General features: G+C 44.8%; 1 protein-coding gene across 1 annotated transcript in view; it reads right to left on the reverse strand.

Moving 5' to 3' along the window:
- CDH4 (cadherin 4) overlaps nucleotides 1-12,349 on the reverse strand; it is a 570,898-nt gene that overhangs the window by 21,066 nt on the left and 537,483 nt on the right. Inside the window, exons 10-11 of the mRNA XM_067554133.1 lie at nucleotides 7,040-7,293; nucleotides 2,560-2,702 (exon numbers count right to left, since the gene is read on the reverse strand). Of these exons, the coding sequence (XP_067410234.1) occupies nucleotides 2,560-2,702; nucleotides 7,040-7,293 (397 nt within the window). The remainder of the gene's footprint in view (nucleotides 1-2,559; nucleotides 2,703-7,039; nucleotides 7,294-12,349) is intronic.

The following is a 12,349-nucleotide window of genomic DNA, read 5'->3' on the forward strand; positions in this document are numbered from 1 at the left end:
TGCAAATCTAAGCTGACATGCAGACGACGTCCCTGATTCAGCATAGCATACAGGCAGTCCCATTTACTTACTCACGTGCTTAAAGTTATGCACATGATTAAGTGCTCTGCTGGCCTGGGGCCAACGTGTGCATGTCTGCTTAAGTCTGGACCTGAGCCAAAAAGGGTGAACATTTACTCCTTTGCCCGCTCTCCCAGGGAGCCTTGCGAGGTAACTGCCTGTTGCTTCCTACCCTGTCAGTTTCAAAAGGGGCTGTCAGGTCAGGCCCTGGTCTCCAGTTCTGTGGGGAATAAGGGGAGTCATGCAAGGGGTTCTGGGATTTGTAGTGCTCCTGGAGTTAAGCAGAGGCTGCAGCTGGGAGCAGATGGTGCTGCTGCCATGCGTTTGTCAGAGGTGGGGACGCTATTACTGGGTCCCACCACACCCCGTGTATTAGGGAATTGGCAGCCGGATGGGTGCCCGGGCAGAGATTCGCAAAAGTACTTAGGCACCTAAATCCCAGAGTTAGGTTCCACTTTGATTCCCTGTAGGTGCCTAAACTTGCTCACCACCTAAAGGTCCCTAGGCAGCCCTGTTTCTGACTCTGGGCACGTGCATGGAAGATAGGCATGAATCATTTAACTTGTGTGTGCGGCCCAATCCGGTAGGCACACTCAGAGGCCAGGTGCCAGATCTGTCCAGGCAAGTTCACATGAAACTGACAGGGGCAGGGGTTGGAGCAGAGGACTTCCCCCAGAACTTTTAGCCAGAGGTTAGGTTACTTACCCCCTCCTCCAGCTGAAGAGAAGGGATTTGAACAGGGATCTGTCATCTCTCAGGTGGGCACCTTAGCCACAGGGCTGTGGGGTGTTTTTGGGAGGGACCCTATCAGTCTCTCCTGTTGAAGCTGTTACACTGGACACTTGAAGAATCCTTGGAGCAGGGGGACTGGATCCTGGGTGAGTGCTCAAACCACCAGGCTACAGAGTCATTCTCATACTTCTGCTTTTCTTTCTCTCACCCAAGTGACCTAAGTATTGATCCACAGTGGACCAGGATAAAGAACTGGGGGCAGAGGGAGAAATGTCTATAGTCTGGGGGTTTCAGCACTCCCCAGATGTGGGAGACCCAGGAGTGTACTCTAATCCTGGGCTAAAAGTGGTGAGGGAGATCCACCCCATTCCCACCTCCCCCTCTGGCCTCTTGAAAAAAAGAAGCCTAACTCCAAAGAGGGTTTACAGCTGAGAATCGCTAGCATAGCTAGGCACTTTCTTGCTGCCAGGACGTAGGTACCTAACTCTGTGAGAGGGGAGGGCTTAGCACACTCTCCTCTGGTCAGCATCAACCACTGTCTAGCTTAGGCTGCTCCCTGCCTGTGAATCACCGTCTAAGGCACCCATCTCTCCCTCTTCATTGCACAGGGCACCTGAGTGCCCATGTCAGGCTTTGTGAATGACAGTGTGTTCCTGTGATTTTCTAGGTGCCTAACAGTTAGGCTCATCATTGCAACACCTCAGTGCTTTTGTGAATTGAGCTCCCAGACGCTGGAATGGGCATCCATAGAGGCTCCTCCAGATCTAAAGGAATAATACATTAAATAATGATGTGGCAGCGTCTGGGTGAAGTTCCAAACACAGCCTCCTTGGCTCATTTCTGGCCCCTCACTGGACCAAGGAGAAATGTAGGTTAGCAGAATTGAATCACTTGAACTTGTATTGGGCTAGCACACCAAGGTTGACAGCACTAATTTCATTAAAAGTGCTGTGCTTTATTTAATGACCACAGCTGTTCAGGACCTCAGCCTGACATCTCAAGAAGAGGACTAGAGTTGTTAACAATCCACGTCATTTTGAAAGGTCTCTTGCAACACGTGTTAACGCCTTAGCTGTTCCACCTTGTATTTAGCTGTGAGTCACACTCTGAATACCTTTCCCAGACTTGAGGAAGAGCTCTGTATGAGCTTGAAAGCTCATCTCTTGCGCCAGCAGAAGATACCACCTCACCCACCTTCTCGCTCCGATCGCAGGAAGAAGCTGGTCACAGTTCTCCAGATACACTAACGCACACTAGTGCCTAGGTACTGTGGTAATGGCTGGGCACTTTAGAAACGTAGATCGATACAGAGCAAGATCAGATCCGAAAGTTAAAGCATCTTAACATTAACACAGGTCAGTTTCTTTTTAACACCATCCCCTCCGTCCCCTCAGATTGTTTCTGATTTCCCAATGGAACACTTCCTACACGTTCTGAGCTGCAGGTTTTGGATGATAATGAAGAGCAGTGTGTTTTGCAGCACATGGAGCTCATGCCCCTTTGCTATTTCCTTAGATGTAGGATACACTGCTACACAGAACTTCCCAAATCAATTTTCCATTTGCCCTCACTTTCCCTTAATAACACTCTCTGAATGCTGTGCACATTTAATTTACTCCAGCAATTTCCTGTCCCACTTTCACATTTTTCACCATAAAACCTGGGAAAAAGATAACTTATACTGACAACTCTGTCAGGGCATCATTCCTGTTAATGCATCACATTAGAGTATTATTGAAGCATGAACAATGGGAAGCTTAGGCCCACCGTTGTCAGCTGCCAAGAATGTGGCCTCATAGACATTATTCTTAATGTAGACTGACTCCCGATCAAGGACAGCCGCAGTAGTGATCTGACCGTTTGTGGCATTAATGTTCAGCCAGTTTGCAGGATCTGACAGCTTGGAGTATCTACAGAGAAAGGAAATAAATACATGGCAGTCTTTTCAGTGACATGTCCTTAATATGGCTTGAAATGAGGGTTTTGGGACTCCTGACCTGTTTCGAAGGAGCTTTGGATAACTGGTTTTGTTGACAAACAAAACACTAAGTGAGCATCTATTTCTGGTCATTGTTTTGACCTCTGCAATTATTCAATTTTTCCATTTCCTTCCCATTAAAGGTTTTGCCTTTCGTTAAGTGCCACTTATGCTCCAGCTTCCTGCTACAGGCAACAAGCCTATTCTACAGCAAGCTGCTAATAAAGATAAAAGGGCCCTTGGTATAATACGAAATGGGCAGTACATGCGTTTGTTCCTCAAGAGCTAAGACTAACAGAGAGATTATTTCCCCATTTCCTACTGCACCCCTCCTGAAATAGCGGTTGCTCCCAAACACGGGATAGACCTCCCTGTCTACCCGATAACCATAAGGCATTAGCACTGGAAGGACCACATCTACAAGCTGGTACTCCTAAGACTGACATCAGTCTAGCCAATCAACATATCTGACATTAGAACCAGAAGCAATTACCTCGGTGGTGGTAAGATGGGAACTCATAGCGGTATTAGCCAATGGGCCCATGAGGCCAGGCTGAAGCGATTGTAGGTGTGCCGTTTTGGAGTGGCTGCGGGGAGGTGTTTGTGTGTGTGCTTGCACACGCATGTGTGTGTGTAGGGAAGTTGGAGAAGAACCTCAGACAGGGAGATGGACGGTCAGGTGGACTCTGAAGAGTGGCTAGCCAGTATGTGAGGACATGGTTAGCGGCTGCAGCTCTGCACTGCCTGTGGCGAGTGGGGCAGCGCTGTAATGGCCAGCAGGGAATTTGGGATGAGAGCTACTGCAGAGCTGGCTCTCGTGTGAGAAGGAAGAGTTGCAATGGAAGAGCTGCCATGCTGTGATCTTAGTAGCATGGGGGACAAAATTTTAGAGCCCGTGGAAGCTGATCTGGTCACTACAGTCCTGAGAACAAAGAGCAACACTTGGTGGCAATCACAGAAGGGAGTGTACTTGGCTAGTTAGCGCGCAAGACTGGAAATTGGAAAATCTCTTCCTGGCTCTGAGACACCACATCTCTTTAGGCAAGTCATATATTTCTCTGTGCCTCAGTCTGCCCATATATAAGACGGGGATAACCCCACTTACCTACTTATCTCAGGGGTATTATGAGGCTTACTTAATTGCCTGCCGGTAGAAGGACAAATGATCGGTCACAAGATATCTAACTAAATCATGTGGTGGCAGTAGATCTGAGAGGAGCATTACAACAAATTCATTCTTTTTCACTAGAATGGTGCCCAAATCTTCACAAGAAGCCAGCAACCATGCAGAAGTCCCCTGAGTTCCTGATAGCGTTACGGTCTTGAAATTCAGACCAGGTGGTTCAGGCCAGCTTCTTCTGAGGCACATTTTCTGGCAATCCCCAGGGGCGATGCTCTCTCTGTTAGGACCAGAGGCAGGGCCTTCTCAGGTGGAGGGTCCCCAACTGTGGAATGTATTCCTCTTGCCAGTCTATCAAGCTCAAGTTTGTTAGCATTCTACGTGGTCAGCTTTACAGAGCTTGGCACATTTCCATCAAACCTTTTCCAAATGGCTCTAAACAGAGGCACTCTCTTTAATTTCTTCTCTTTTTTAAAAATCTCTTTATTGCTACTTGGCTTACTTTTCTAATGTTTGAGTTAAAATGAATCTTTGTTGCTCTCTGTCATGTGTCCAGGAGCTGTAGAAATGACTACCTTAGATTTTTATTGAAATAAGCAAACAAACCTGGGCTTATTGGAGAAACAACTAGGGCTGATTGATGGTTTTTGCATCAACATCCTGCAAAATTCAAGGTCCCCTGATATGTAAGCAGGTGAAACTCCATGGCTTTGGCTGAATTTCACTTTCGGGTTCTGGTTTGTTTGAAGTTGAATCTCAGTGAAATTTGAGCAATCTGAGTCCATGTGGACTAAGACAACAATAAATTGTCTGCACGAGATCCTGCTAAGTGAAACTGTTACGTTCCATGGAGCTATGCTTTTTATGGTGATAGCTTTTTTAAAATTCATTGTTGTCATTGTGCCCTTTCATTGCTGAAAATGACCAGTCATCTGAACTGTAAAGCTGCTTTTATGGATTTGTTTGTGGCTAAAGAAGACAATTTGAGATGTCACATAGGCCATGATCTCTAACAAATGCTGTGGGTTGTTATGGGATGTTCTTTTGCCCTGATCTTTCTTTTGGGAAAATGATACTTAATAAAAGACTATTAAAGCTGCTTGCAAAGATATAGTGGCTGTATCCTGTTCTCTGTTAACTGAAAACTGTTTAGGAGATTAGCGTATACCATTGGTTTCAATGCTTTGAATATTTACCCTCTAGCATTTTGTTTTTTGTTTTTGTCTAACTCAGCAGTGCCAGCTGGGAAGACAAGCCCAAAACAAAACAAAACATCACAAAAACATCATTTTGCATTGTTCACAAAAACTGTGCTGAGGAAAGTTTCAACTGACCCTAAAAATATTTTGTAGCTTCTTGCAAAGCCATGGAGTTACTCTGCCCTGATGAAACCTAGGTAAGAGAGAGCTACGCTTACATTTAAAAATAGTGTGTTCCTGGATCCAAATTTTCAATGAAATGTGTGTCCTGGGAATTCTTTGAAAAACAGCTTGAGAAACTCGCTGTCGATATTTAGAGAAGGTCTTGCAAAGTTTTATGTATGCACCACGCAGTCAGAAGAGCGGCTCAGCGAAGTCTGTCATTCTCCCCAAAACAGGAGAACATTAAAACCAGACATTTTCATTCTGGATCACAATCCAAACACCCACAGACCAGAGAAAATATTTGATTGGAATGGGAACTGTTCTCTTCTATGGACTGCAAAACCGGCTTTAGTAGGGAAGGGAGGGAAATAAAGACCCTTCAAAGGCTGACTGTTTCAGAATGAAACAACTAAGAAAAAATGCCTTGTTAGCTAAGACAGTCTCTCTCCTTAAGAGTTTCAATACCTGTCCAAAGACAATGGACAGAAGCAGTGAGTAAACATTCATTTTCTGCAGCAGACAGCTTCATCCCAGGTGAAACGTCTCAACCTCCTTCTGATTATAAAGTGGCACAAGCGATGTAAGTTTAACTGGCATCAGCTGCAGTAACAGTATGCTCCCCTGCTGTGCCAAAAATACAGGGGTCCTTGAGTACTTAAAATAAAGGGGAACAACCAGCATGGAGTTAAAATTCTTTACCAACAGAAAATGTATTTTCTAGTGTGCACAGACAGAGGCTTAAAGACTTACATGGGTTTTTATCACTCACAAAATGCTTAATAAAACTAGTAGGCCTGATTTTATTGTGAGTGTGAAATGTGTGCACCATTGCTCCTCTAATTCACTGGCCCAAATTATATGCCAATGCAAATGACCATAATTAGTCTCATGAGTGTGCAGCTGCCTAATTTGTTTATGCAGAGCGGCAGCTACACGATGCAAGACTAACCATTTTAAAAGTCAGGCCCATAAAGTTCAGTGGAATTTGAACATGCATCTGGAAGATGCCAAGGTGCTGCTGCAAGAGGGATGAAGGATGGTGATTCAGTCACTAGAATGGGACTCCGGAAAAGTAGATTCAGTTTCCAGCTTTGCCACATGTTTCCTGTGTGACATTGGGCAAGTCATTTAGGGCTGAATTTTCAAAGGTATTTAGGCACCCAAAGATACAGATAGGTGCTTTTGAAAATCCTGCCTATCTGCATCTTTAAGTGCTTAAATACCATTGAAAATCTAGCCCTTAATCCTTCTGTGCCATCTGTAAATTGGAATAGTCTTACTTCTTTCCTCCTACCCTTTCGTCTATCATGTCTATTTAGATTGTAAGCTCTTTGAGGCAGGAACCATCTCTGATCATGCATATGTACCTAGTACAGCGGAGCTTTGATCTGAGTGAGGGACCCTAACAGCTACTATAATATGAATAATAAATAAGATATATACTGATTACGGGATATAGTGCTGAGAATTTTGATTGATTTCAGGCAAAGGTTCTCAGCACTGCTCAGAATTAGACCCTTTTTGAGATCGACTTATGTGACGCTGGGTCTTTCTTACTCCACAAATAGCCACTTTTAATATTCATGACCATACCAACGAGTGAGATTCTGAATGGGGCTAACTGTTTTGAGATCTTTGGATGGAAGGTGCTAGAGAAGCGCCACATATTGGAATGATCGTATATGCAGTAGATTCCGATTGATGCATACTGTTTCTTGGCTCCCCAGCCTTTTATATCCTAACCCTTGCTCTTGATTTTATATAACCTCCTTTTTGGTCTCCCACCTTACTGCTTGCTGCATGAAGCGATCAGGATCCACAGCTGAAAATGTCGTCAACGCCGTCCCCATGGGCACCCCTTCCTCCAGTCTGATTAGCTTGTGGTTTGTTGGAAAATAAGGCGCCTCATTGATATCCGTGACTGAAATGGTGACTCCTGCAGTGGACTGGAAGGACATCTGGATTCCGCTTGCTAGAGGAGCTTGGTTTGACACCATCACAGTCAGCATGAAGGCTCTGTTCATTTCGTAATCGACAGCCTACAACAAACAAACACACAAGAGAGCCCCGGGGGGGAATAACTTCCACCTACTGACGGAAAGGTGAAAGATTTAAAAAGGGGACAATACCAGAGGTCACTTTGTAATCTAATTTCTGGGTGTCGGGCCAGGTTACTCCAGATTCACACTTGTGTAAATGAGGTCAGAATTTGACCCTTAACTTTTTGGGAAATAAGAAAACAGGATTAAAAACAAATTGCAAAGACCAGGAAGGATTTGTTCGGCGTTTCGTTCGGGTGCTAGAAGGAGACTAACTTTAGGGTCAAGTCTACACTCGGAGTGCTTTGCCAGTGTTCAACTATTCTGGTACATTATCCTAGCATGGATGTGGCTGTTGTCAGTATAGCTTACTCCAGCCCCCCCCCCCTCGGGGCAAAATATCCTAAACCGGCAAAAGTGCAGTTTTGCTGGTACAACTGTCTGCACTAGGGTCTTCTGCGGGCACAGTTCTGTCAGTCAGGGATCACACCCTATCACACCCCTTTCTGACAGAACTATGCTACTAGATGTGTGTAGTGTAGACCTGGCCTACGTAGCATTCAGATTTCAGCAACAGATCCCACCAAGGGCAGCTATAAAAGCAACAAGCATAGCCATGTTAAAAGGAATTAGACAGGTACTTAACAGAGTTATTAGCATTTAAAACTGCAGGCTATGTAACTGGGTCAGACTCAGTGAACTCCTGAGCCTGTGGTGTTCCTAGTTTCCTCTCAAGTAAGATTACATGTGAAGGTAGGGTCGCAAGGTACCCAGCTGGTTCGGTAAATCACCCTGCTCCCACCGGTGTCTTTGAAAAGTGGTCTCACATGATGTTTTATGGTTGCCCACACATTTCCAAAGGTATGTTTTGCCAGTGGGTGGCTGTAGATCTCATTTCAACATACACAAAAGTAGAGTGTCTCGTAGAAATGAGAGGCAATAAAAAGCTTTACCTGGCATAACTGATTGAACTGAAGTGTAATAATAATCTCTAAACCGTCCTTGTAATCATTATGAGGGTAGTTTTTAATCATATGCCAGGGAAGCTTGAGTTATGCAGACTCACACCTCTGCCCATTAAGAAAAGCTGTGCCATAATTTATTAATTTAGAAGTATATCAATTCCCTCTACTGTGATGACTATTCATTGGCTCCAGAGACTGAGAGCTGGTGTAAACTGGCAAAGCTTCAACAGCATCAGTAAAGCTGATTTACACTCGCTGAGGATCTGTCCCCTATGTTCCATGTAAGAAATGGGAATGCCAGGGCTGAATTCAAATCACGGAAAGGCTGTTCTGAGGCTAATGGCCACAAGGGAAAAAAAAACAAATTCCCCAGAGGGAAAAATGGTAAAAGTTAAAATATTGGAATCTGTATTTGACAGAAATGCTCGTGCAGTGTTCCCTTCCTAAATGATGTATTGACAGGCAGGTCCAACACTTAATCAAGAAAAGGAATACACACTGACTGACGGCCAAAACACCCACCAGCACTGGCTCATGGACTTACCCTGCTTTCAAGAAAGGAGGCATGTTAAAACTTCCTGCTTAAATACTATTTGAGGCCTTGGAACTGTTCAGCTAATGTGTTTCCAGCTCCAAACTCTCCTAGTTTCTTTAATTTATATTCCTTAATACTTCATTTCCCTCTGCACTTTTTGCTAAATATATCAAGCTAAAAATATGTATTTATACACATTCGAGCCACCATTCTGTAGATTGTAGTTCGTCAGATGAAGAAATGCTGAGGGACTGGGCCCAGAGAGCAGCAGAAACTACATTGGTATGCTATGGGAAGCACAGATTTGTTAATTAATTTAGAGCTGTGGCCTGGCTCTTGGTTCCAGGGGAACTAGCTCATATCTGTCTGTTTTCTCTCTTCCTTCAGGCCCTGCCAAGGATACCTGAGCATCCCTTTTGGAACCTTCTTCCCTAGAAGGCCCAGTATTGGAGCCAAAATTTCCTCAGCCTGGACTGGAGAAGATGCCTTCAGCATGTGACAGTGATGAGACTCGATCCACTATCAGTGCTGACACTACATGCTGCTGTCAGTCCTCTCTAATGTTTCTTCCACTGTGCTGAGAATTTACTGATTCAGACACAAGGGCTGTGGAGACTCATTGCCAAACCCTAACCTGTGGATGCCCCTGGAACCAGGGAGTCCTCAAGCAGGTGCTAGACCGGGGTAGCTGGTTCCTATGCCTCTCCTTGCAGCCTCCCAAACCCTGGGGTGCACTGGGGCCGGAGGACGATATTCGGGGGCAGAGAGAGGTGGGCAGGGGAGTGGCTGGATGGTGATGCACTCTGGCAATCCCCACCTGGAAGATGGGGAATCAATGCCATCTGGGGCAGGTTAGACCAGCCTCCAAGATGCTCCAATCTGCACCTGATGTTGGTCCGATAGCTGCAGCGAGTTCCCTGTCAGTCCTCTCTCTGTCTGCTGGGCCTAGCAGAGAATCTGGCCTTGCTGGTTTTAGGTAAGCAAAGGGAATGCTAGGCCCGAATTCAGACCATAGAAATGCTGAGACCATGGGGAGAAAAACAAAGGCAAAAGGTAAAATATACAGGATCTGTATCTGATTGAAGAGCTTGTGCTAATGTTCCCATTGCTAAAGGATTCCTGAGCCGCTGTGGTCAATTCATCCGCAAGCAGACTTAATACAGCACATTTCCTGGACAGCATCCGCCAGGGAGGCTCTCATGGACCCCCGACTTCAACTTAGAGCTGACCTCTGTGAAGAAACCCAATGGTGCACACACTGCCTGACCTTCCCCAGGGCTGCAGCCCCACTGGGATGGAGAGCTATGGAAACTGCATTTCTCTGCACCAGCGAAGGACAGTTCAGTTTTCAGTGTAATCACGACGTATAAACTGAATAACCCACTACTATAGATATTAACCTCAAACTGTATTTCATTTCTGTACGTCTCTCAGGCACCATATGGTTTATCTGAGCGTATGGATGGCAAATGGGTATGCAATGGGTGAGCATTAATCAGATGTGACGGGACAGACCTTGTAGTGGTTTGTTCCTTCCAGTTCTCAGTTCTTCACACTGGGCTAGCACTTTTCATCTTCATGTCACTGAAAATGCTACATATTGATTAGGCCAACAGGAGGAGGACTAGTCCAGAAATATCTTACCTCTTGGATGAGAACATGTCTGAGGCAGAATCTGATTCTCATGTATTTCTTTTGTTATATATATGTGTGTTTGTGTGTGAGAGAGAGAGATGTATGTGTATTTATATGATATATTACATACACAAAAACACAATAAAAGAACATTATTTCAGATTAAAAGTCAAACACACAAAAGACAGGAAATTCCAGAATTAAGGTTGCCTGTGCAACCTTAATTCAGCCCCCTTGTGGGTATGCATTATCTCAGTCTTTAATTACATGATCACATGGTACTTTTTTCAACAGGACCCCATCTCAGTCAGTAAACAGAACAGATGGTGCTCAATTAATGAGCAGCTATTCAATACTTTTTCCTCATTGATCGACGTGTGCCCCAGGCCTTATTTTCTGAACGCTATTCAAACTCTGCTCTGAAGACAAAATTATTAATCTCATCAGAGGCTTTTCCGTGGCACTTGTCACTATGTCTTGAGTGCTTCACAAATATTAACTAATTTATTTTCACAACCCCCCCGGGAAAGGAGGGGGTATAATTGTCCACATTTTACAGAGGGGGAACTAAATTGCAGAGAGATTAAAGTCAAACGTATTCACCAATTTTGGGTGCCCAATTTGAGCTACCCTGGACCTGGTTTTTCAGAGCACTTGACATTCTATAGCATTTTACGTGCTCAAAGCACAGTTCCCACTGACTCCAGCTGCAGCTGTGAGTGCTCAGCACTTCTGCAAAAAAAAAAAAAAAAAATCATAAAATCATCAATCCAAGGTCTTAAGCTGGGTGCCCAGAAAACGAGTAATACACAATTAGTGACCAGCTGTGAACATATAAGAACGGCCCTACTGGGTCAGATGAATGATCCTTCTAGCCCATCTTCTGACAGTGGCCAATGCCAGGTGCTTCAAAGGGAATGAATAGAACAGGTCATCATCAAATGATCCATATTGTCGGTCATTCCCAGCCTCTGGCAAACAGCAATCCCTGCCTATCCTTGCTAATAGCCATTGATGGACCTGTCCTCCATGAACTTATCTAGTTCTTTTTTGAACCCCATTATAGTCTTGGCCTTCAGGACTATAAAAGTTTTGTTTAGGTGACTTGCCCAGAGTTACATAAGAACTTTGTGGCAGGGTCCAGGATAAAATCCAGTTCTCCAGGGTAGAATTTAACTGTCTTAACCATGAGACTAACTTTTCTCCTCCCACAATCCCTTGCCTCACCAGTACACACCCTCCAGCGTCTGCAACAAATGAGTCAGAGGTTCTACAAACAGTTTTCTTCTCTACAAAACCCCAGTTTATCCACAGAGCAAGCAGGTGCATCTCTTGCAGTGAATGAAGCAGGGGTCCTGTGTAAAAATAGTATGTGATCATGTAATTAAAAAACAACCACAACACATTCACACACCCTTGTGTGTTTGTGGGTGTGGTGGGGAGGGGTGACTTAAGGTTGCCCAGGCAACCTTAATTTGGCATTTCCTAACTTCTGAGAGCTTGACTCTGCAGCTTTAATGATTTGTTTTAATGTCGTTTTTTAGCTATAATTTCCGAGGTTTTAAAAAAAGCAAACAGAAAAATCTCAGAATTCCACCATGCAGTATCATATTGCCACCCGCAGGGTTCATCCGCAGGGTTGAAACCTTTAGATCCGCCACACAGTCCTCTTCCACTTCAGCTACCAGAGTAAATGACAGCAGCGCTAGGTTGTCCTCCTCTACCTGGGCCAGTATTAGGCAGGGATGGGACACTTTGCCAGTGAGTTTCACGGCTATTTGCTGACAGCAGAGGAAAGGTGAGAGTTTGGGCTCTATGGATCCACTCCAGGTTTTGGTAGGGAGTGTGCTGTGGCTCTTCTGCCAACTTCTTCCCTGGGCATAACCCCTTCTGCCTCATCCTCTCCAACGGGTCCTTGTCC

The sequence above is a fragment of the Emydura macquarii genome, unplaced genomic scaffold (genome assembly GCF_026122565.2).
Source record: "Emydura macquarii macquarii isolate MOO-44397 ecotype Brisbane River unplaced genomic scaffold, CSIRO-AGI_Emac_v2 contig_1483, whole genome shotgun sequence".
Lineage (NCBI taxonomy): Eukaryota > Metazoa > Chordata > Testudines > Chelidae > Emydura > Emydura macquarii.